This window comes from Drosophila persimilis, unplaced genomic scaffold (genome assembly GCF_003286085.1).
Source record: "Drosophila persimilis strain 14011-0111.01,24,50 unplaced genomic scaffold, DperRS2 tig00000579-arrow-pilon, whole genome shotgun sequence".
Classification (NCBI taxonomy): domain Eukaryota; kingdom Metazoa; phylum Arthropoda; class Insecta; order Diptera; family Drosophilidae; genus Drosophila; species Drosophila persimilis.
In genome coordinates this window covers 1086280-1110777 of record NW_020825322.1, presented here as the reverse complement: position 1 = coordinate 1110777, position 24498 = coordinate 1086280, and the positions used below count along the sequence as shown (strand labels likewise).

The 24498-nt window shown below is 45.9% G+C and overlaps 5 protein-coding genes across 9 annotated transcripts; 2 read left to right on the top strand and 3 right to left on the bottom strand.

Moving 5' to 3' along the window:
- Positions 1 to 322: 322 nt before the first annotated feature.
- On the bottom strand, positions 323 to 715 carry LOC6598242 (cytochrome P450 4d1). Its single transcript, XM_002023376.2, has one exon. The coding sequence runs from the start codon at positions 698 to 700 to the stop codon at positions 323 to 325; it is 378 nt and encodes a 125-aa protein (XP_002023412.1). The 5' UTR covers positions 701 to 715.
- A 2266-nt stretch (positions 716 to 2981) lies between these two features.
- On the top strand, positions 2982 to 18897 carry LOC6598244. 5 transcript variants are annotated; one of them, XM_026990359.1, is made up of 10 exons: positions 2982 to 3103; positions 3949 to 4080; positions 13928 to 14694; positions 14754 to 14873; positions 14990 to 15070; positions 16305 to 16413; positions 16483 to 16742; positions 17091 to 17147; positions 17711 to 17978; positions 18034 to 18897. In XM_026990359.1, exons 3-10 carry the CDS (start codon positions 14049 to 14051, stop codon positions 18611 to 18613), a joined length of 2121 nt encoding a protein of 706 aa, XP_026846160.1. In that variant the 5' UTR covers positions 2982 to 3103; positions 3949 to 4080; positions 13928 to 14048; the 3' UTR covers positions 18614 to 18897. The 5 variants fall into 5 exon arrangements, with proteins under 5 accessions (XP_026846160.1, XP_026846159.1, XP_026846161.1 ...); XM_026990358.1 differs by having other exon boundaries at positions 2982 to 3169; XM_026990360.1 differs by lacking the exon at positions 17091 to 17147 and having other exon boundaries at positions 2983 to 3169.
- A 971-nt stretch (positions 18898 to 19868) lies between these two features.
- On the top strand, positions 19869 to 21167 carry LOC6598245 (methylmalonic aciduria and homocystinuria type D homolog, mitochondrial). Its single transcript, XM_002023379.2, has 3 exons — positions 19869 to 19937; positions 20021 to 20577; positions 20642 to 21167. Exons 2-3 carry the CDS (start codon positions 20038 to 20040, stop codon positions 20954 to 20956), a joined length of 855 nt encoding a protein of 284 aa, XP_002023415.1. The 5' UTR covers positions 19869 to 19937; positions 20021 to 20037; the 3' UTR covers positions 20957 to 21167.
- On the bottom strand, positions 21051 to 22079 carry LOC6598246 (COMM domain-containing protein 3). Its single transcript, XM_002023380.2, has 2 exons — positions 21710 to 22079; positions 21051 to 21628 (listed from the first exon to the last, which is right to left on the bottom strand). Exons 1-2 carry the CDS (start codon positions 21879 to 21881, stop codon positions 21165 to 21167), a joined length of 636 nt encoding a protein of 211 aa, XP_002023416.1. The 5' UTR covers positions 21882 to 22079; the 3' UTR covers positions 21051 to 21164.
- A 366-nt stretch (positions 22080 to 22445) lies between these two features.
- LOC6598247 (neuferricin homolog) lies at positions 22446 to 23530 on the bottom strand. Its single transcript, XM_002023381.2, has one exon. It carries the CDS (start codon positions 23377 to 23379, stop codon positions 22519 to 22521), a length of 861 nt encoding a protein of 286 aa, XP_002023417.2. The 5' UTR covers positions 23380 to 23530; the 3' UTR covers positions 22446 to 22518.
- Positions 23531 to 24498: the final 968 nt, after the last annotated feature.

The following is a 24498-nucleotide window of genomic DNA, read 5'->3' as shown; positions in this document are numbered from 1 at the left end:
AATGTGGACACGTTTTTTGTCGCCAATGCATCGAAACCGTCATACGCTCCTCTCACAAGTGCCCAATGTGTAACATGAAACAGGGCATACGCGATACAATGCGCATTTATTTGTAATACTGTAATTCGATACAGTACCAATTCTCTGCTAGTCATCTGAGCCTCTTTCTGAATTTTTATTTGTTTAGTTTTAACTTCGGAAGGAAGAATGAGGAAATACCTCTTTTGGTGCAAAATATAAGATGTTCCTGGCTTTCATTGACTTAGGATCTTTTTCCAAGAAGAAAGCCGAGCACAGCTGTACGTTTTAAGGGGTTTCAGTATTATTTCCAGATACAGAAACCGCTTTTACGCGAGAATGTGCTTGTGGTTAGTAGACGCAGCTTGAACAGTAGCGGGTCCTTGGTGCGCAATATCAGTTCAGCAATGAGCACGGGCGGCTCCGTTGTGTCACCGACAAAGTCGATGTGGTAGTGACGCAGAACGTTGGCCACAATGGCCTTAATCTCGAGCATGGCAAACTTTTGACCAATGCAGTTGCGCGGCCCCGCAGAGAAGGGTATGTAGGCATAGGGGTTGAGCTTCTCGGCGCTTGTGACTACATCGAAGCGCTCCGGCTTGAAGCTGTTGGGCTCACTGAAGAGCTCCCAGGTAAAGGGGCGAGATGCCGATGTTTGTGCCAGCGGGAATGCGTTTGCCATCTGATTGGAAGGTAGAGTATTCGGAAAATGATACCTTGATGTGACCATGGCCTGGGCAGGGCGTGATACTTACTTATCTTGCACTCCTCCACCACTCTGCGACTATTAAAATGCATTAATAGGCCTAAAACATGTCAATCTGAGAATAAGTCATTAGTAATGTTTCAAATCAGCTTGGAAAACATAATTTTAATATTAATTGTATTTTATTTGATCAAACCTTATTTTAGACACAATCAAGTTAGAGGAAGCATTTAAAGTCATCAATAGTGTAAAATAATGTGTCTAGGGATGAGAAATTAGCTAGCTAGTAATGTAAAGCTAGTTAAGTAAAGATGAAGGATAGGATTATTAATATTTTTATTAGTATTATTTTCCGCGGTTTAACCACTAACCATACAGTATATAGATGTGCCAGTTCATACAACGAAAGCGTCATTACAATAATATAATTATACATTTATTTCCTTATTTTAAACAATTTCAATTGTAAAGACAACATTAAGACAACAGTAATTTTGAAAATCCTCATGCAATATACGAATGTAATAATCTTTAATATTTATGTACATAAGATATTTTATAATTGAATTAGAAAATTTATGGGTATTGTCCATGAGAGTATTCAAGGTGCGACCGGCATCTAAATTTTTGCTTTGCAGATTCCCGTCGGAAAGCGCGCGATTGACAATTGATTTGAAATATATGTAAAACCAATTCCATTTATATTTATGCATATTTATTTAAGTATATACATATGTATATATATTTTCTTATATTGTATATTTAGATACATCATTGTTTTAGATATAATAAACAAAAAAGTCGAGAACCGACGCCGTTTGCATAATTTTTATAATTTATAATCAACCTGCTTAAAATGAGGAAATAAATGTGTAATTATATTATTGTAATATTTTATATTTTGTGGTATAAATCAAACAAATAACAGCTTTTATTTTATTTCCCGTGCCCTAGTGTACCATACCCCCACCCCCTGCCCATTCTTCATTTATTTTGTGGCGGTAGACCCAAAACAAGAACCAAACTCAAATTTCCGTTCTAGCGGCCAGCAATACTAAACACACACACGCAAAGTACGTGAGAATGCATGTGCACCCATACACTAAAACATGCTGGGTACGCAACGCGCTAGCCAGTGTGTGACGCTTTCGTTGTATGAACTGGCACATCTACATATATACTGTATGGTTAGTGGTTTAACTCAAGTTATTATACTGTTTAAATAAAGGGGGTTCAAGTGGGCTACGTTCGTTTTTCAGCGGTATATTTATTTAAAAAATGAGACGGTATATTTCTGTGGGTCGGACGGTATGTTGGTTCAATACACTGCCAGCTTAGATACCATTAGTAGCTCACACACCTTGCCAATTGTATATTTTTCATAGTATTTTCTAACATAGGACCACTAACCATACAGTATATAGATACTGTATGGTTAGTGATAGGACTTACCGTCTTGTCCAATGCACCAATGTAGAAATCGTGAAGAATTGCTATTTACCACATCGAATACAAATTCGTGATCAACATAAAATTCCCGATCCATCAAAATTAATGTTTTTTTTGCCGGAATTAAACCGTCTCAAGAAGTGGATAACGGAACTTTTTCACACTGGCGCTTGATGAGGCTTATATAAAATAAACTGTTAACATGTAGCAAATTTGTAGTTAGCGTGTAGTTACCATGTAAGGAAATACATTTAGGGGCTATTGTTGTTGACCGGTTTTGTTTAAACCGTTTTTCAATAAATAATTAAATAAAAAGAAAACCATAAGTTAGCCAGTTTTGTTGGCAAGTGATTCATCAATCGGATAAAATTATGAGTTTAGATCTGAGGGTCCTTGCTAACTATTACTATTTAACCGAATGACAAAAACGAGGAATATGAGGAATTTGAGCATAATTCGTCAGTATTTTCACGGTATATTTTGAAATTTGTAACGTATTTTGGTATATTTCTAAGGGTCAAACGATATATAATTTTATCGATAAGTGCTCTCTCCTGTGACCAAAAAATGAGTCGTAATTTTGAATGGGCTATAACAAAAGGGTATGGACAACAGGCAATAAATTCAACGCGAATTGCACGGTTCGTACTAATTTCACCTCGTGGGTTAAGATAATATACCTTGATGACAAAATTGGCTTTTGCCTCCAAGGTATATTGGAAAAAAGGGGTGGATTCTACAATCCATCAGTTGGCTTTTCTGGGCGTTTTTGCCCGTTCTTCACACCCTCTTTTTCCTCCCATTCTGTAGCAAATCCGTAGTTCCCCGTGTAGAGTTGGATGTTTACTTTTGTTTTTTTTTTCGAACCGCACGCACCGACGACGGGTCCACACTTTATTTCTCTCCAATTTGTTTTGCCGGCATTTTGGCGTAAGTGTACTGAGCAGAACTCGACTGTGTGTTTTTTGTTTTGTGCGTGCTGTTCAGTGTAAAAGTGTAAGTGACGCGCGCGCATTTTCGGACACTGTAATTTATTAATACAACCAGAGAGTTTTTGAAACGGAACGCGTGTGTACCTATGTATAAGCACACACAATACACATTGTACCTATGTCTAGATAATGTTATCTTTTAGTTTGTTGGAAATTCTGTTGGTATTTGTTGTTTTGTTTTCGTGTTGTTGTGTTGTGCAAGTAAACGGCGCAGCAGCAATTTTTTGAGATTTTGAATGGAGTGAGGAGAGCCAGAGCAGTGGTAGGATGGCGCGGGGCTGTGATCAGCTGAAGGTGAACCGGTTCGGTTTGTGGATACCGTTTCAAGTGCAACCCTATTGTCTTCTCTGCCTCCCCTTTGTTGTCCTATCCGCTGCTGAGCTTATGACGTCAGTGGAAGAACGCTAGATCGGCAGAGAGAAAGAGGGTGGGAGAGTGAGAGAGGGAGTGTGAGAGGTGACTCATCCTCCCTACCTTTTTGGAGCGCAGCCTGACGTCAGCGTGCAATTTTAGAGCACAGTCAGCGGGGACGGGACTATTTATTGTAGTTACAACCCCATCACAGGCCCGTTCCGAAATCACCAAACAACAAACAGAACGAAACCACTATATCGATGTGCCTCTTATCATTTGATGATAATGAGACATTCCTCCACCTGCTCCACACCGCACACCGCACTCCGTGCTCTTTATGCTCTCCTCTCCCCTCTTCCGATAAGATAAGATATGAAATTTTTCGCACACTTCGTGTTTGTAAAGCTCTTCTTTTTTCTCTCCGTGTAGAAGAACAAAACCCATTAAGAAATAAACAATAAAAATAGCCGAAAAAGTACAAACCGGTTGCACATATAATACAAAAAACCAAAAAAAAAACAACAAAAACCACGTCATTTGCGGACCCTCAACGTTCAACAGGTGAGTGTCCCATGCGGGGATTGTAGTACAAGTGGTGGGGGCCTCTAGGGCCAGCGTCGCCCCCACAACAATGTCTTTGTTGTACTTTCACCAAAAACATGTACACATCTATTTATAAACACTCCACTTCAGGGCCCGCGAAACTGATGACTAAAGAGAAATAGTCAATACCCTTTTCGGGTAGCTTTTTGTGTTCGAAAAGTTCTTGGAATATTTTTCGCCTTAAGCTCCGAGATGTGAATCATTCGAGTGCTCAAAATGGTAGTACCTAAAATAAGATACAGGCTGATTGGCTGTGAAAAATGTACCATAAGCGAACGGAGAGCAAACGTTCCCGAAACGGAAATTTTTATGCGGATTTATGCCACATTTTCTCCTTTCCAAGGGTGGCCTCTATTCATCTGAAAGATCGGATTACGGCTTCGAACGTACGGGGCTCGGGGCTCTATCGTAGACAATTGTTCGGTGCATTTGAATTTATATTTCGAGACAGAGACGGGGACGGGGACAAGGCTGTATAACGATATTGACCTCCATTAAGCTGAGCCAAAAACGATTACCCTTTATGACTGTCTCGTTCTCGGCCACTCTGCGTCTCTCCCCCTCTCCCTGTGCAGTTTTATTACTTGAATTTCGTTGATAACTATTCTGTTTTGGGTTCTCTATGTGCGCTCTCAAATAATCCAAGTCCATTTCCGTTTACCCTCCGGACTACTACCCTGGAAAACGGGCGTCAAGGCATATTGATTCGATGTACTACAAGTCGCCCATAAGTGAAATGCCTAAGGCTACTTGTCATTTGCTGCTCCGTCAAATCTCTATAGAACGTGCTGTTCCCTCGACCGAAACAAATCCATTGCCAAAGAAACCTTTGATTTGTCAGTCAATCGCTCGGCTTTCCTTGTGGAGTTCACAATCCCTTTTCAATCTATTAAGACTAAAAAAAAAAGGAAAACAGTAAAGCGTAACAAACGTACTGTAAGCGTAGTGAATCTCAAAAGACCGTAACAAGATGAAACTGGAATACCACCCGGACATGACCGTGTCCCGGTTCTCTCGATTCTCCGCTCAGGTTATCCCCGTGGTGGCCTCTTTCCAGGAACCAGCCACCCTCGAGGATATCTTTGAGGAGGTGAACCGCAGGAATAAGGTATGTCCTTCCATTCTTCATCCAATGTTTGCACGATGTACATATCTGTACGATGTCGATCTGAATCCGCAGCCAAAGCCCGAAGACTGGCGCTTCTGGAACGGTGTGGCGGAGAAGCTCGACATGGCCGTGATGCGTGGCTATGTCCGGGAGCATCACGGGCTCTATAGCGTGGTCCGTCCATTCCGTGATCTGCCGTCGGTGGACCACAACGGGAACTCTCGAGGCTGTTAGGAGGTGCACGGAGACCAGCTCTTCGACACCCCCTCCCCCGCCCCGAAATCGTTCATTGTTTTATTTCTGCGTGAACTGCATTTCGGTCAACGATTGTTTTGTTCAATGTTGACGTTGTTCCAGTGCCAGGGGATATTTCAACAATTTTGACGATGCCAAAAACATTTGCCCAGCCAAATTGTATACAAAAAAGCACCCAAACACGAAGTCCCATAGCGAAAAACAGATACACAAACACAGAAATACACACACACACACACACACACACACACAGCTGTGAGAGAGAGAGACAGCAACAGCGACAGCGAGAGCAACAGCGGCAGCGACAGCGACAGCGACAGCGACAGCGAGAGAGATACAAATAGAGGTCTAAAAATGATCTCATTCTCAGGGTCTACCAGTATGCAGAAATTTCGGCCATAAAAAACTTTTGGTTTTCAATTTCCAGTTCTGGAGTTGAGGCAACAAATTTTGACAGCAAACATTGAAACTTATTTGTAACATATTTTAGAACCAATCGAAATTTATTCCGTGCAAAATTTGATTAAAATGTATAGAAAAATTTCGATTAAAAATATAATGAAATTTGGTCTGTGTGTCTAAGGGGGAGGTCTATCCATAAGGAAGGATGGAATGGGATGGCATGGGATGCTGCCAATTACTGAAGGAGCCTTGGGTTCCATTCGCAGAGCAAAATGTATGAACAAATCTGCCCTATTTCAATGAAATATACGGCTTTTCAACCCAAGAACGGAATTCAGTTGGATTTATATAAAATATATTTAATTAGCTGGAAACGTGTATGTATATTCAATATATAAACATTAAATATACCATTTAAAGACGCTTGAAAGTCAATTAATTATAATACGGCTAAACCTTTCAGATCTTTGTACAAAAGAACTCTTTAAAGACATTTCCTGAGCGTAATAAACCTTAAAACATTAATTTAATTAACATATTTTTAGAGAAATGTAAACAGCAGAGCTGAAGGCCCCTAGTAGCTACTAGCTAGTGCTCGAATAGTTTATTATTCTCATGGATAGTATGGAAGATATCTCGAGTTCTGCCACTTGGAGCACATCTATTGGGCACTTCTCCGCGGTAGAACTTCTCTATAAAGAAGGGAAGTTCTATTCTATTCATTCTGCACAAATGCATTCCATGCTATCCCTAGAGATTCGCCTCCATTCAAGTTTTACCGCTTTTTTCTCTGGTTATAATCTAGAGCCGTTTCAAATGGTTTCGATCTCCTGCCAGAGTGGAGATCTCCATTGTTTTGCTCTCCATATTTTGGCGATTATTTGCTCGACACCTTTTCCCCGAAGGCGGGAGACGGGGCTACGCTAATCGGAGATGGGATCGAATCGGTTCATTCAACCTTTGAAGAAGATACTCGTGCTCGTGTCCGGAGCACCCGTTGCTTTGTCCGACATCTGTCTATGGCTCTGGGGGGCCTTTGGGAGGCCTCTGGGGGTGCTCTGAGGGGCGCTGAGTGACCACTAAGGGGCTCTGAGGGGTACTGAGGGGCTCTGGCGGGCTCTAGGGTGCTCTCTGGGGTTCTCTGAGGGGCTCTAGGGGCCTCTAGGGGGGCTCTACTGCCTCTGCTGCCTCTCTGCATTTAAAAATACTCGTAATTTCCATTCGGTTTTTTTTTCTCTAGATTTGATTTGTTTTCGCACTTTGCCTCTTTGGGGCATTGGAGCGACTCCCTAGATTGAGGCGGGAAATGGGGCGTTGCTGTAAATTGATATGATGTCTGAGAAGGGGGACGAGGGGCACGAGGGGGGAATGGGAGCCCAGAGCTAGCCTCATTCACGAGTACACTCAATGCGATAATCAAATGATATTTGAGATGTGAGTGGGGCACACATGCCCTGCCCCTGCCCCCGCCCCCCGCCCCCCTTGTGTGTGCGGGGCAGCGGCATATTTGAAAGTTGTATTTGTAATACGAGCCTAGAGGGGTTGAGGGGAATGGAGACGCCGCTTTGGCATTGGTTTTGGGCAAAAGCTGCCCACATTTTGGCTGCTTTTTGGGGCACATGGATGGGCTATGGATGGGCTATGGATGGGCTATGGATGGGCTATGAATCGGACATGGATGGGCTTTGAATCGGCTATGAATCGGCTATGGATCGGCTATGGATGGGCTTTGAATCGGGTATGGATGGGCAAGGAATCGGCTATGGATCGGCTATGGATGGGCTATGGATGGGCTATGGATGGGCTTTGAATCGGGTATGGATGGGCTATGTATGGGCTATGGATGGGCTAGGAATCGGCCATAAATCGGCTATGAATCGGACATGGATGGGCTTTGAATCGGCTATGAATCGGCTATGAATCGGCTATGGATCGGCTATGGATGGGCTATGGATGGGCTTTGAATCGGGTATGGATGGGCTAGGAATCGGCTATGTATCGGCTATGGATCGGCTATGGATGGGCTATGGATGGGCTATGGATGGGCTTTGAATCGGGTATGGATGGGCTAGGAATCGGCCATAAATCGGCTATGAATCGGACATGGATGGGCTTTGAATCGGCTATGAATCGGCTATGAATCGGCTATGGATCGGCTATGGATGGGCTTTGAATCGGGTATGGATGGGCTAGGAATCGGCCATAAATCGGCTATGGATCGGCTATGGATGGGCTATGGATGGGCTTTGAATTGGCTTTGAATCAGCCATGAATCGGCCATGAATCTTCCATGAATCGTCTTTCAAAATGGGCCACCACACGTCGCCACAACAAACATAAGGGTTGTCCGAGTTGCGGCACTACTTATGTGCGTTATCCCCCTTCATCCCCCAGAACCGGAAGGGCTACTCCCCCACCCCCCTCCCCACCCGCTGGCCAGGCGCAATGTAGGTCACACTTTAGCCCACTCTTGAAAGAAAACCACCACTGACACAGTGAATGGAGAACCCATCTGGAAGACGGGGCCGTGTGGGGTGGCGGTGCATTCGGGGATGTATTACGTGGCCATAAAACTGTCAAGAAACTGCTGCACAGTCGTTGTTGCTGCTGCTGCTGGTGGTCTAATTTATTAAGCACCCACCCGTCCCGGCAGAGACCCCAAAGAAGCCAAGAACCACCCGCAGGCGCTAATTCCAAGAAGTTGGCGAAACAAAGAAAGCCTTTTCCTGGGATGGGGGGTATATTGGTGATGTGGATCGGAGGCAGAGGCAGGGGCACTCCATGAGAGTTCCTAGAAAGTATTACCCAAGAACGAAGCCTCGTCTTCTTTTGCCTCTTTTGGGGCAGCCTTTTTACAGGGTATCTCGCCGGCGTGGCCGGATCCAGCCCGTGGCAAGTGCGATGTTGCGTGCATGCCTGCAATTGGACATTGGTGGGGGGGTGGGGCATCCATCCAACCCACCCACGCATTGGAGGGGGTATATTGATCCACAGAGCTAATTGATCAACCGCTTCAATCGGCTGGCGGCAGGCGGCAGGGGGAGGGGCACCACAGATGACGCATGCCACTTGTGACGAAACTTGGTGCCACAACAGAACTGAATATTGCATCAGTCGTCGGCAAGAGGAAGACACATCGCCCACACGACACCCCAGCCCCAGTCCCAGCCCCATGCTCCTCCGCCTCCTCCGCCTCCTCCTCCTCCTCATGGACTCAAAGGTGTCCCACTAAAGCGATGGATCGCCTCTACACACACACATATCTGTGTGGATTGTGTGTCTCGAGAGTATAAATATTTTCCCCCGATTTGCGCAAGAATCTGGCCACAAACGAGGCAGCAGCCAGATCCAGACACAACGACGACGCATGCGGCAGGCGAGATTTCAAATCTAGTTCCCCCCTCTCCGCCCCCACGCTCCCTCCCGGACAAAGCTTAGATTGTACTTTTTCGAAGGTCAGGCGCCGCTGCTCTCACGAGTTTCCCCCCCGAACTTGTTTCACGATTAAAATAATCACAAAATGCCGCAAACATTGCGTCAGAGTCTGGGTGGGACGATGACGTCATCCGCAGTTTGATCGCCAATTCTCGATGAGACCGGGACCCCAGACCCCAGACCCCAGACCCCAGACCTCGGACCCCAGCCGAGGGTCTCTCTGGGCCTCCAATTAAAAACATTCCTTGGGGGGGGCTTTTCTGCCATTCAAATATGCAAATTACGATTCACTTATTATTATATTTCATTTTTGCAGCCAAAGTTCAAGGAAAAATCTAGGCGACTATTGATTCCAGTGGATCGATGCCATGTCATTTCATGGGGAATTCTGTAACGATTTTGGGGCCAGAAAAAAACACCAGTTCTTAGAATATATTCAGGGGAAAATGAATTCAATTGGTCAAGTGGAAAATAGTTGTTGTAATCCAGCGGATCTTCACCATAGAAATCGGCAAAGAAAAACATATTTTCCATCGCTGTTGATCTTTGAATTTCCTTAATCTTTACCCCAATTCGGAATCGTAAATTATGAAGCAGCCGTAGAGCTGCCTCCAAAATGAAAGCATAATCAAATGCTTGCAAATTGTTTTGTAAACAAATGAAAAGTAAATTCACTGTTCCAAGAACGAAAGACCGAAAGACCGCAGAGGGAGGAGCGCTGGAGGGCATGGGATGTGGAGAAATACTCGTAATTTTGGACCGGCCTTGGCATCATAATGGAGCTGATTCGTAACAATATGATGAAAGTGTCCAGAGATGTTCGGGGGTCTATTAATATATGGCCAGAAACTCAACAGATGCGACACGATCGCCTCTTCTCCGTACCGCCCAGAGTTGATTGGTAATTAATGAAACACTCAATCGGCAAAGCCATATGCCCATGCCCTCTGCCTTATTTGTGAGTCAGAGAATTGCTTATTTGTCTGTCGTACTCGTATATCGGTTCAATAGTTTTTCAACTTTGAGTCACGTTCCGTTTCGCCTCGGATCACCTCCGGACGTCCCGACCACACCCCCGGCTCCCGATTTCGCCGGTTTCTTGGGGCTAATTACAGCCGTGCAATCCATCCGTACGTTCCAAAAGGTACACAAAATTAACACAAATTATGCGGTAATTAGCGGTTGTTACTTTTTGTAGATAAACCACATAGATTATGTGTCCAGCACTCGTTTGCTCATTTACTTTCATGAACAACGAGTATACAATGTAAATTCGACGGTTTTTCGTTGTTTGCCATTCCCCCCATTACCGATTCTCCATTTGCATGCGAAACGAAACCGGAAAGTGGGGTTAGCGTCACCAAACAGTGTTGCGAAACGTGTCATTTTGGTGGTTACACAACACTGAAGGTCTCTTGGTCGTAGTTTTCGGTTGGAAGATGTAGCCTTGTTTGCCATTTCCATTTTGCATTAGCTTGGTGAAACAGTGTTGCCAAACGTGTCATTTTGGTGGTTACCCAGCACTGAAAATCTCTTGATTGTACTTTGCGGTTGGAATATATTTTCGTTTTACTTTGTTGCTTCACTAGACAGTGTTTTATATTGATGTTTGGTTGTTATACAACACTGAAAATGATTTTTTTCTTTGTTTCCCATTCCCATTTGCATGGAAGTGTTGCTTTAGTATTGTTATACAACACTGAAGATCTCTAAATATCTTTGTTGCTGGAAGATTGCTCGTTTTGCTTGCCACATGCCACCACCACCTCGCCTCACTTCCCACACTCGCAACAGGAAACCGCAAGTATTGGTTATCTACAGTGCATGCCATGAGTATGCCTCCGTACTGCCTGTACGATTGGGGTCACAGTTATAGAAATGTGGCAAAGTTTCTACGATGCCTACGTGCCTCCAATTCGAATGGGCTCCGAACCACTTTTATCGCTGGAAGTTTGCTTTCCTATAGAGTGTTTCGAACATCGCAATGGCTGTGTATCTTTCCTGACGAGGGTGGGCACTCCATAGCTCTGGCCCCCTGTACACTGCTCAAGATATAGCTTCTCAGATCCTTCCCCATACGAAAATCTCCCTGCCAAAGGAGCCAAAGGTTTCCTTTCATGGGCCTCATGGAAGCGTGGACTGTCGCTGATACGAGTGTGTATTTGTTGTTCCGATAAGCCTTTCCTCTGGAGCTTTTTCTTTAACAATTTCCCCGCCAAAAACTAACTTTCGATTGCTTTTAAATCTCTAGATTATCCCTCTCATCTCCAGTGTCCATTTCACTTATGGCAACTTGAGTGTTTGCTATTCGTGTGGCCGCTGTTGTGCGCATGAGGCATGAGGGCGGGCTGTGGCCTGTCTGTGGGCAGGGTCTCAGACCCGCAATGCATTAAATTCGAGTGGAAAAAAAGAGTTCTTTAAAGAGAGATTCAAAGTGTGGGCTGCTGAAACGATGCTGGATGGTGGTACTCCCCTCGCCCCTCGCCCCTCGCCGCTCGCCCCGCTCCACCATATTGATCCCCTTGTAGCGCCTCTTTGCCTCCACAGTTTCCTGCTCTTTCCTCTGGACACGTGACTGGGGCTCTGTCAAGCATAAAATGTTTTCGCTGCTGGCAGCCAAACCCCTTTTTCCCTGCCCTCTGAACAGCCATCCATTCGACCTCTGGGAGTTACGCATCGCCAGGCACTGGCCAGAGGGATGGGATCTCCGAATGGCCCCAAAAGATCGCCCAACTATAGGAAAACTCCCCAAAACGGGGCAGCGGAAGTGAAGAAAATGCACTTTCGAAAGGGGTACGGTACCCAGGGGCGGGACTGTACTTGATGTGCCTGTTTTTTGTTTTTAATTGAAATCGCAGACCAGACGGCAAATAATTTCCGGCTCATGAAATTCGAGTGCTGCTGCTGCTGCACCCTTGACACACGAAAATAAGGGGTTAAGGGGGGGGGTTGAAGGGGTTAAGGGGGGATTGAAGGGGTTAAGGGGGGCTTGGCTGTGAAGAATCTCTTTAATCTAATTAAGAATCAAGTTTCTGAAACTCTTCGTCTGCGACTGTGACTGTCAGACTGCCAGTGAGGGTCTGACAAGCACTGGGTTTGGTTTAAAGGGGAATTACCAGAAAATTCAGTCACAAAGTACACATATCTCTATGCTGCCCATCTCTCATTTGCATCCCAACTATTGAACAGTAGACATTCGCAAAAGCGGACACTTGTGGTTGAAGTAGAGATCCCGCCCTTTTAGCCCTACAATAATCTTAGAACACCATGAAGGAGGGCAGTAAATACGTACAGAATCGTATAGGAATATACAAAAAGGCAAATCCTCCAGCGGAATGGAAGTACAGCAGGTGCTCAACCATTTCTAGAGAAAATAAGGGACTTTATTCAGCCTCCACAGACCTGATACCTTTCAATCCTTAATCCTTTCGGCGCTAGTCCCTAAGAAACCTGCTTCCTGCAAGTCCTGTAAGCCCAGATTGCAAGATTTTAACCAGATATAGCCTTCGATAGGACCCATCCAATGACAGATCAAGGAGGGGTGCTACTTTTGGAATAGATGGATGGATCCATTCAACAGTTTTGCTCGAGAGAAGAACTCTTAAAGCACCCTTGAGGCACACCCCTGTGGCATGTGGCATGTGGCATGTGGCATGTGGCATTCTCGAATGGTGGATAGAAAAATGTAAATTTCATTTCCTTGGAATTTTGTTGGTTGCATTTCCCTTTGCCTTTTGCCCGGTTCATTCGCCTTTTCCCTGGGGGGAACCCCCTACCCCTTCGCTATGCAAATATGCGGACACAAGCCACCCCCAACGCCCCAGTGGGTGGTGGTGGGGGGGTGTCTCTCGGTTTCTGTTGTCCCCGTGAGAGTTCAAAAAACTCTTTTTGCGGCTGCTCTTTGGCCGGAAGTTGACTTTTGGCTTTAATTGCGGGGAAAACTTTCGAGCAGGACCCGGCCAGGCGTCTGGCCTGCACCCCTGTGGTGGGTGGGGGAGGGGGGTGCAGCGTGCTACCAAGTTTTCCTATTGATTTTCCCTCTTGCGTTTCTTCGTTTGTTTTGGTCTCGTTTTATCGGTCTGTTTTGCAGGTCGACAGCGAGTCACTGGGTCGCATTTTTCACAGCAGGTGCGCGGGGGTGGGTCGGGGTCTGGGGGGGGGGGGATGTATGACACCAATTAGTTATGAATTCTAATTTTGTTTGGCTTATTGCCAGAGCCACGAAACAAGAGACAACGTCAGAGGGCAACATTTGAGCCACGGGGATATGGAAATGCGAGTACCTGGCCTAAAAATACGCTGCCAGGCACAGTGGAGAGTCTTTCCGAGGCATAAAGGCATACACACCAATAAAGAAAGGAGGAGGACTTTAAATATAGGGTTTCCAAAGGCCTGCAAGGGGTGTCCAATGGCCGACAGAAGTGTTTTCCATGTATATCCCTCCATCTATTAGATCTAGAGTTGGCAGCCCCAGAAAACAAGGAAAAACCCATGACATGCACGCTCCACTGTACCTGTACCTGCACCCGTGCCCCTCTGTACCCCTCTGTGCCCCTCTGTTGTGCCTTTGCTGACAGTCAACAACTTTTGCTTTTCTTTTGGCAGCAATCAACATCATCAAGTTTTTCGGGCCCAAGGACATCCCATCGCCCATATAGACGGTCGGATCTGAGGAGAGAGAGGGAATCGAGCTTGGAATCGGAGACGTAGACGGAACCGTACAAATATGTCAGACCGGAGAACTCACACACAGATGGGGCCGCCGCCGCCGCCCCCCAAGCCAAACAAATCGCAGACATCGAATGGAGGCAACGGCAACGGCAACGGCAGCGCCAATGGGGTCCTGCCGAATGGCAACAGCAACAGCAACAACAGTTATAGCAGCAATAACAGTAACAACAAATGGCAGCACGGCAATAAAAGTGTCGCAGCCCCGCTGGTTGGCGGAGGCGCCACAACTGGCGAACAGACAGAGAGCCAGAACACGAGCGCCTCTCGGAGGAGCCAGACACCGCCGCGGACAGAGCAGGTCGTGATGACGCCCCGAGGCAAGACAGCCAACAGCACGGTGATCCTCATCGAGAGGAAGCTGGTGGACGAGATCAACGACCGGGTGCACGTGGCCGGCGGCGATCACACGGGCATCATCATCAACAAGGACACGGTCGCCGGGCAGAAGAGCGCCAGCAAGGCGGCCGCCCTCTCGCTGGAGTTTCGGGTGTTCCTCGTCAGCGCCAATACGGGCAAGCACTCGCAGGAGTCGCGCACGCTGCGCTTTTGGTTCCGCGATTGGCTGACCAACGACGAGAAGCAGGCCCACATTGCCCAGGACTTCTTCAAGGAGCTCGTCAGTCCGCAGGACTTTCCCAGAGGTACAGTTGCGGGCGTTTTCGCTGGTGATGATTGACTTATCTGTCCCGCTCTCTTGCAGACTATGTGGGCTTCATCAAGAAGATCATGAAGCTGATGCAGCACGGATACTCGGAGATCCAGTCGATCGAGATCGAGCTGCGGATCCTGGAGCAGACATCGGCCCCGCCATCGCGTCCGCGTAAGTACAGCCTGCTCTGAAGCAGAGACCTGTTTTGTCGTCATCTCCTGTTAATCTTTGATTTGATTCGATTCGATTCGACTCGATTGGGGTCATCCCCGTTCCTGGGGAAGCAGCTCGGGATGGTTACATCATCTACTGCTACGGCGATTGCAATCGCAAGTTCGAGGAGGCGCTGCTGGCGCAGAGGAAAACAGGTGATGGCGGCGATCTGATGAAGGCCATTTGGCTGGACATGTACACGGATCAGCTGAGTGCCAGGCGGAAGTGATTGCCGCACTTCCGGTCCTCCCGCAACTAATCATCTAATCCGCGTGTCGTTTCCGTGGTGTCTGACGCTTACCCCCCTTCCGACCACTACTTTTTCTCTCTCTCTCTCTCTCTCTTTTTCCACTCGTTGTTGTTTGTTCTGTTCTGTTTTGTTCGTTCCGTTTTTTCGTACTAAATGCACGCTCTAAAACCAACACTACAACAAAATCCAAAAGCACTGAAAATATAAATGTTAAAGCGAATTTAAACAAATATAATAAATACTGCTTAAACCAGTGGCTTGGCAACTGTACAACCTCTTCGGATCAAGCAGCTGTACGTGTATTTTGAAACTGTAGCAACTGCAGCTTACTACTGAGAAAACTACTTGCCAAAGCTCGAACAACTGTTGGCAGGTGAACTGCTTGCCAAAGCTACCAAAACTGTAGTTGGCGGTCCTTCAGTCATCGTAAAACCCAATGCCAAAGCTTCTGAACTGCAACTGCAATCAAGACGCCCACAACTGTGTTTACTGTATTTCCTAAGTAGTAGCTATGTGTATGCTGAACAGCTTGATGCATTGATTTTGAAACTGTTGTGGTAGGCTGCTCAAAAAACAGTAAAGTGACTACCACCAAACTGTGCTGACTCTCAAGCGTCGGCCGAGCCACGTGCTGCTGTCCTTGCTGCTTGCAAGGAGCGCTTCCCAAACTATGCCTATGTTGAACTGCTTGCTCCTCAAACGCTACCCTGTTGCCCTGTGCTGCTCCAACTGCAGACGTTGCAGGTCGTTGCCTTTTGCAACCAGGAATCAGTGTCCATTGCGCATTGCGTCCCTCTGGGGCCCTCTCTCCCACTCCTCCGCCGACCCAAATGACACGTTGAGAGACCAATTTGTCTGCAGACAGCAATTAAAATACGCTGCTTGGGCATTTTAATCGTCTCTCGACAAACGAAACCGCTCGGAAACACCCCCCAGTGCCGTCCTCGTCCTGACAACACCCACTGCCTAACCAGCCCACCAGCCACGCCCACCTGCTAACATTGTTGCATCGTTCACGGCCCCTGCAGCGATATGAAAATGCTCGTATAACCCCCGCAGCCAGGCGCCTTAGCTCCTCCAGCTCTGACTTTATCTGATCTGTACTGATGGTGGTCTCTCCCTCTCCCTCTCTTTGGCAGTTTCTCTGGAGGAATCGCAGTTCGAATCTCCGCCGCTGACACAGGAGAAGGTGCTCGAGCTGATCGAGCAGGCCTATCCCAATCCCGTTTCGCCCGAGGACCTGGCCAAGTGAGTGTGGCTCGCATCCATCAGCCAGTGGAGCTTTCAACTAAAATCCCATGTCATTTGTTTTCGCAGGGACTACGGATGGAGCGAGCAGGACGTACTGCTGGTCATACAGTCGCTGCAGGAGCGGGGCCTGATCAAGTCGATGGAGTACAATGCCTACACCCGCATCCATCACGAGGACAAGGAGATCAAGGTGGTGAAACAGATGCCGACGATAGCCTCCAACAAGCAGCCGACGATTGCCATCATCACGGCGCAGTACTGCGAGAAGCTGGCGGTGGATGCGATGCTCGAGAACAAGGAGACCTTCGTTCGCTACACCACAGTCGGTAGGTGGAGGGGCCATTAGTCGATTGTGGACGATAGAATGCTGGCAAACGTTCTGTACTTCCTCCATCCTCAAGCTCCTCACTAATAATATCTCAACTCTCTCTCTCTCTCTTTTTCTCTCTCTTTGTCGCTCCTCCCCCCCCCCTCTTAATCGTATCCTAACCACGACTCGGGTGGCAACCCCATCGCCATGAAACTATTACGCAACAACAATTATTGAATGAATTTGCATAAAATTATTGCTTGTTTTTGCTTGCCCGGCGACTGCGCGACACACGAATACCACAAAACATTAACCTCCCCCACTCTGCCACACCCCATTCGAATGTGCATACCACCCGTAACAGATTCCGATCCCAATCTAACGAACACCCTAAGAAAATCAAAAAAGAAACGAAGATTTGGTAAGCCATACACAAGTCCAAACATCTCCAATATCCAATATCTATGTACGTCCACATCCACATCTAAAACTGCTGCACACAAATCGAGGCCAAGATTTGACTGCAAAAATAACTTAATTTAAGCAACACTTGTATGGGATATCGGCATTATATTGTACATATATGTATGAGCTTGTAATAATTGTCAAACTCGTGGGAAACCTTCCTGCCACCATTCGAGGAGGGCCTGGCCTGTTGCAGATCAACTTTCAAAATTGGCCTCCGATATGCTTCGTTCTGTGTTCTGTTTGTTTCCATGTTTTCGTGAGTTTTGTACTGTTTGTTTTGTGTTGTTATGGTAAAGGATTGTCCAAGGAGGGACTGATGTTTGTGTTTGTATCATTTTGGGGGATTGATTACGCACCAGTCACGCACTCTGTTCCATCACCCTGTACAAAATCCGAGCACCCATGTTCCATGTTGATATGTGTGTTAAGTACCCCCCTAACCACCACGCCAATGAATCCAGGAATGAATGATTGACTGAGTTTTGTTCTTCCATTCTCCTTTCCGTCTCTGCGCAGGTGAATCGAATGTCTATACCTTGGGCAACATTGGGGCACACCGGATAGTGAGCACAAAGCTACCGTCGGTTGGCAGCACCAGGGAGGCGATGACTGCCACGGGCAACACGACCACACGGCTCCTGGGCACATTCCAAAAGGTGGACTTTGTCTTCATAGTGGGCGTCGCCGGCGGTGTGCCGCACTACACCGACTACAAGAAGCATGTGAGGCTGGGCGATGTGGTCATCTCGTACGTGGACAAACAGCGGGCACTCCTAAGCAACAGGTACGTGTCTGAGTCTTAGTCCGAGTCCGAATACGATTCAATCATTCAATTACAGCAAGGAGAAGCCGTATGTGTATTTGTACAAGAGCGGCGAGGATGTGAAGACCTATTTTCCGATCAACGACTCACTGCAGCAGATCGCCGAGAGTCTGCAGGCAAACATGGAGCTGAAGCGTCCTTGGGAGAGCTATCTGGGTCAGGCCCAGCAGACGCTCGCCCAGAAGACGGAGAGCGACTTCGGGCGGCCGGACCCCAAGACGGACAAGCTCTTCATGAACATCGGCAACAACGAGGTCATCGAGGTGGCCCATCCCATTGCCGCCGACGAGGTGAACGGTGTGCCCCGCCTGCGGCTGCATCTCGGTCCGATTGGCTCTGGCCGGGATCTCGTCCGCAGCGACGATCTGCGCACCCAGTTTGCTCGCAAGTACGGCCTCCTGGCCACCGATGTGGAGATGAGCAGCGTCCTTGACAGCATTATCGGCAATTGCCGCGAGAGCTTCATTCTGGTCAAGGGCATCTCCGACTACAAGGACGGCATGTCCACCCGCAAGTGGCAGAACTTTGCCGCCCTTTCGGCAGCGGCAGTCGTCAAGTCGGTCATCTGTGGCATGGATGCGCCCACCAATGTCTGAGCGGTGGCATTTCATCTACACCTTCATCCACTTCAGTTCAGTTCAGTTCAGACCAGTCCGATCCGGTCCCCACTTCCCATGCCTGTGCTTGTATTTCATTATTTACCCAACGGCGGACACGGAAATGGAAGCGAAAGAGGGGTTTTTTTTGGGAAATGGGCTGGAGGGAGGACTTCACCTGGTAAACCAAAATGTATGGCAATCGTGGGATGCGTGCTCGATTGCATTACGATTATAATATGTATGTTTGAGTAATATTGTATGTATTAAATAATTTCTTGTTATTTATTTTGTTATAACTTTTGTACTACAAAAACAATTTAATTTACACACACCCACACACACACACACACATATGACGTATATACATCTATTTTATGTATATGCAACATTAAATAAATATTGCAAGCGCGCTTGCAACAACGAAAAACAGAAGTTTGTAGCATTTTCCTGGGGCCCCAAGACTGTTTGTAGCACGGTTTAAACTGAAGAACTACTTTTGAACTACCTTTTCGCTCATTCACTTTCAAATGATTTCTATTTGGCGCGCACCACTCGTATCCAGTCGATAGTATTGATAATCGAACTTGAATCGGGTAAGACACCCTCTTGACAACTGCACCAGTGTAGAAACCGTGTAGAAATACCACTTAGAGCCATGTCCCTGGCCATATCGAATACTAATTCGTGATCAACATCGAATACCTGATCTTTAACCATCAAAATCTCAATTTTTTCAAAAATCTCGGAAAATAACGGCATGTCAAAGAGAGGATAACAGAGGTTTTTCCCACTGGCGCCTCTATGGGGCTTATATGAAAAAAAAAAACGGGCAAACATTTTTAAAACGTTTACATTTTCCCATAAGGTGTCGCCTTTAGTAATTACATTGTTGTCCCTAAACCTTATTTTATAAAAAATCCAATAAAGACAAGAACTTAAAGTTGAACAGTCTTGTAGGAAATTGATTTAATAATCGAAAAAAATTATACATTTGGATCTGAGGGTATTAGCTAGCTAGTAATATTCCATGGAATATCAAAATCGAGGAATATGTATAATGGAACTTGACATCGTCAGTATATTTACGGTATATTTTCAAAATGAGACGGCATATTTCGGTATATTTTTGAGGGTCGGACGGTATATTTTTACGATAAATCTACGGTCACACTGGTCAAAAGTCAAAGTGAAAAAGAAAAATAAATAAATACATTATAGTAAACAAACTATACCAGATTAAAAGTAAATTCTACGTACATTTTAATTTCTCTCAAATCCGTGCCATTATATAGAAGTACCTCATCCAAGCGCAAGAAATTAAGTACGTATTGGGATATCATGACAGTAGAGTGTGACACAGTGACCATTCCATTTTCATTGCCAATGATTTTTACGCATTTGCAGTAGCTTATGATATAATAATGTCGCGTACACTGATTCGCACACTCGAAACTGTGGGCCGCATCTGGCATGTACCGACAACAGCCCGCATCCGCGGCCGGACTGGGTTATTCAGCGCAGATATTCCAATGGCTGCCATGATAAGCGCAGTAAACTACTCAAAGCGCGGATCCCCTTCGGACGCAGGCAGTCCGTTTAAGATTGTGACCAGGACTCGTGAGCTCGCCGACGACGATCTCAACAGCATAGAGTCCGAGCTGAACTGGGAGTTGACTGCCACAAAGAGCAATCGCTTCTACTTGCCAAATGGCTTTGGCCCAGCCTGGCAGGGCTATAATTCCACCATTGAGCTGATGGCTCCACTCTCGGAGATAGTGAATTTCAACAAAGAGGAAAATAAGGACAAGTCGAGCCTTGAGATCTCCTGCTGCCAGTGTCCCATGCTGATACGTGACACCCTCATCGAACTGTTCCCAGTGCGCGCCGTTGCAAGCAAGGATACGGCCATTACGTTGCTCACCTTGAGCTATGATGGTGACATCGAAACAGGCGCCACCAAGGTAGAGCTGTTCAAACGAATACATTTTTTTGCGATTCACTAATCCTTTTACTCATCCTTTCAAGTTTGTGCTGGCCGCCAGAGACATCAGCGATCGTCTCTTATCGATGGGCTTCTGGGCGGACTTCCTAAATCCGTTCAGTGGACGACCCTACTTTATGCCCAAAGAGGATGCCATGTTGTACAAGCAGGATTCGCGTTTCCGCGGGCTGAATATGAGTCTGACCATCAAAAACCAATGCATGGTGATTGCTGCCGAGGAGAATGACAATACCCACTTCTCAGGGACTATTTACTGTACGGCGCCAAGCAACTACGATGTCCTACTGAAGATTCTGTCGCCCAACGACGACCAGCTGAACTATAACAGGCTCTTTTAACGGAAGACCGCTCAGTACAATTATCTGCCCACCACATTAGAGGAGAGGAGTGGCATGGAGGCTGCTAAATTACGAAGATAAAGCCTATTTGTGATTAGAACTGTGGTAACTGGTTAGATTATTAACTTCGACTTTGTATATGGCTTACATAGACAGACGACTTGTTATATACTGCGAGAATATACATTATAAGATTGTTTTGTTCCTACTATCTAATGGCCATTTGATTGCAATGCCTCTCGATCTCCTTTAGCCGATTGATCAGCGAATGTAGCTCCTCGGCGTTGCACACGAACTCCACAATTGTGATCCGTTCGCCGCTGCTTTGCTGAAACCGGCCAAGATTAATGCAAAACTGGGCAACGCCTGTGCTGCTGGCGGACGTGGAGGACTTTACATCGCACACAATCCGCCACTGGACATCGGTGATGTGGGGAAAATTGTGTCCCACTTGCAGTTGACGCAGCACCAGATCCTTCCGATTGTCCTCGTAGACGCGTGTCAACTCATCCACGGCACTGCTGTGAACCGCAAGACCCTCCAATTGATGGCGGAGTGTCAGTCCATCCCAGGCATGCTTGGTGGCCAAAGCGTAGAGGGCAACGACGGCATATTCGCTTTGCTTGGCGCTGGCAGCATTGTTGGCATAGATTTCAGGCACCGGTGCAATGGCTTTACGGAATGGGAATAGGGATATGCATTAGCATTAGATCACTTCCAAGAAGATATAGCGGGTATAGTAGTCTTTCTCACTTGCGTCCGGATGAAGGGTCAACTTGAGGGAATTCGCAATGAGAATCTTTGTGATGGGGGGCGTCAGAATCGTGCCCAGGTTTTTAAGGCCCGCCACCACAGTAGCCGAGATTAGGTTACTGGCATCTGTGTCCGCCTCCACTGCCGGGCAACTCGCTGCAGCCGTAGCCATTAGTTAAGCGGCAAAATCCATTAAAATAAACAATACACAACAACAGCGATTCGCTGTGAACCAATAAAAAATCCTCCAAGCAAAAGCAAACAAATTCACTTTTACTTATGCAAATATATATATGTTCAAATATTCGGCCAGCCTTTCTACTCTTCCACGGATTTTCGTCTTATAGTTCTTTTGTATAACGTATATTTTTTTTATTTATTTTTTTTTAATTTGGTCGCTGCTCTGTTGCTGCCTCAGAAATATACCGAAACATACCGTCTCATACTGACGAATTCAAGTTCCATCATACATATTTCTCGTTTTTGATCTTCCGTGGAATATTCTCAGCTGTATAGAACATTTAGCCATGCCCACATCATTTTATACGATTCATGAATCAATTTTCCAGTTAACTGGCTTATTCTAAATACTTGCTTTTACTGAATTTCTATATAACGTGAAAATGAAATTTAAAACAATACACGATTGCGCTTAACAGCACAAAAATATACCACCCACGCAAAAGAACCCACCGCAGCTAACAGAGCGGACCTGGTACCAAAAAAGCGAACCAGCTGTAGTGTCTGTAATTTCGATTTACTACAAATAAAGTACAATATTTACAACAAATCCACCTAGTGCGCTTAGATTACACTCTGTAGAAACACTCCTTGGCTCGGGACGAACAGTTGTCGTACGTCTTGAACATGGCATCGCCATGAGCCGCCTGGCCTTCGGCATCTATTTGGTCTAGTTCCGATTCGGGTACACAGGCGCAATTGAAATTCTTATTACCTCGGCTATACAGCTTTCGTGGAAAGCCCGTCCAGGCTCGCTCCTTGCCATCGCCGCTCGTGTTGGTACACCACACGCGCGTTCCCTTCGCCTCAGACCACTCAATGTTGCAGCCGGGATACTTTGAGCGCAGCTCGTCCACCTCAGCCTTGGCTATTTGAGCTTGCTCCAAAAGCGCCAGGTATTTGTGGTAATACGTCGTCGGTTCGCCCTGTTCATCGTAGAAACGTCCAATCAGCTTCCCCTTGTAGATATATTCCTTCTCATAGAAATCCCTCCAATTGGCCAGGCCAAGGAGGTCGTTGGGTTTCAGGGTGAGCACATCGTCCGCAGTCTGCGGGTCGTACTCTTCAAACTCGCCGCTTATAAACGCAACAGAGGCATCGCGTCCCACAAAGAAGTTATAGCTGCAGCCGGTACCATAGTGCTTGATGCCGCGCGTCACATCGAAAACGGATCCAAGCAATGCCAGGTAGATGGGCTGTCCATCCTCGCCATTGTATTTGGAAAGTTCTGCAGAAGTTAGGACCGTGGCTGTGTTTTCGTTGGCCGCTTTGAACTGGAGCGAAACCGTCTCGCCATCAGCTTTGTCCACGTAGTTAGCCGCATGTCTGTTTGCAAACTGCTTTATTTCCGTGCGATAAAGGCCAGCCAACACAGCTGCCAAAATAAAAAGAAACTGCAATTTAAATAGATATTTCACAAACCCAAACATTTTCGGTTTTTCCTTTTTTTTTGGGTTTTACCGCGCTACGTGAGTAGCGTGGGTTTATTTGGTCGCACGACTTCTCAACGGTGGAATTTGCCAAGTCAAAGAGCGGTCGATGTCAACGTTGTTTTTTTAATTTCTTTTTTATTTGATTTTTATTTTGTCGATGAAATCTTGTTTGGGCACGGGGATAGGGATGTAAGACATATATTGATTTACATCTTGATATATAAAAAAAATATCGATGTTTTTGGGCGATGAGTGAAAGTACCAATCGGCGGCTATATACCTTTTTTGAATATTAGAGCCGAGATGTCCCAAATTCAAGAAATTGGCTGCATATTTCATGTATAGTGGTGATGTTTGCTTGCCTATCGTAAATGATCACCCTGGTTGTGTTGTCCAATTCATTTTTATCAGGACTGCTTTACTATCGAAATAGATAGCAATCGATGCTTGAAACCAATCGAGCGCCAAATTTGAAGACTGTTCTTTTTTTGTTGTGTCTGTTTTTTGCAAAACATTTTTTATTTGCTTTCAGTATTTAGATACAGTTTGGGTACATAGTTTTTCTATTTAATCAAAATACTGCTCTGATGTGATCTCGCTCTTATAAATTGGCTAGCAAATTTGAATAAAACCTATAGCTTGTGGAGTTGTTTCACACATCCCTTGTTTGTATATAGTGTAAAGTTATATGGGCTTTTGATTCCATCCCGTCCCATCCCATAATATTCATTCTCAACATCGTCTCCGTTTCGCAATTCTCTAAGACTTCCTAGGCTAGGCACTTCCCTAATGCATTCACTTATCTTATCGACAACGATAACTATGGTATATAATATATATGTATCTATGTAGTATTTATTTGTAAGTACAATTCATGCATTGCAGAAGGCATTTTATCAAAAGTTCCCGTGTCCAAAGTCCATAATTAACGTATCCCCATCCTTTGAGTGCTTGCATATTGTAGAGAATATTGTAAGTATTGTGCTCTGCCTCGACTCGTTTCTTCGGTACAATTAAGATTCAACAATGTTTCCTTTTTATTTGCTTGCTTGTGGTCACAATAATTGCAATAATCATTAATCAATTGGCTTTAATAATAGTGAAACAATCACGTAA

Bases quoted from the DNA above. Each gene is read 5' to 3' on its own strand.
- LOC6598242 (XM_002023376.2), bottom strand. From the start codon at position 700: ATGGCAAACGCATTCCCGCTGGCACAAACATCGGCATCTCGCCCCTTT.
- LOC6598244 (XM_026990359.1), top strand. From the start codon at position 14,049: ATGTCAGACCGGAGAACTCACACACAGATGGGGCCGCCGCCGCCGCCC. The intron at 14,874-14,989 runs GTAAGTACAGCC...CTGGGGAAGCAG, and splicing joins GGCCCCGCCATCGCGTCCGC to CTCGGGATGGTTACATCATC. The intron at 15,071-16,304 runs GTGATGGCGGCG...TCTCTTTGGCAG, and splicing joins GCTGGCGCAGAGGAAAACAG to TTTCTCTGGAGGAATCGCAG.
- LOC6598245 (XM_002023379.2), top strand. From the start codon at position 20,038: ATGTCGCGTACACTGATTCGCACACTCGAAACTGTGGGCCGCATCTGG. The intron at 20,578-20,641 runs GTAGAGCTGTTC...CATCCTTTCAAG, and splicing joins TCGAAACAGGCGCCACCAAG to TTTGTGCTGGCCGCCAGAGA.
- LOC6598246 (XM_002023380.2), bottom strand. From the start codon at position 21,881: ATGGCTACGGCTGCAGCGAGTTGCCCGGCAGTGGAGGCGGACACAGAT. The intron at 21,629-21,709 runs GTGAGAAAGACT...CATTCCGTAAAG, and splicing joins GACCCTTCATCCGGACGCAA to CCATTGCACCGGTGCCTGAA.
- LOC6598247 (XM_002023381.2), bottom strand. From the start codon at position 23,379: ATGTTTGGGTTTGTGAAATATCTATTTAAATTGCAGTTTCTTTTTATT.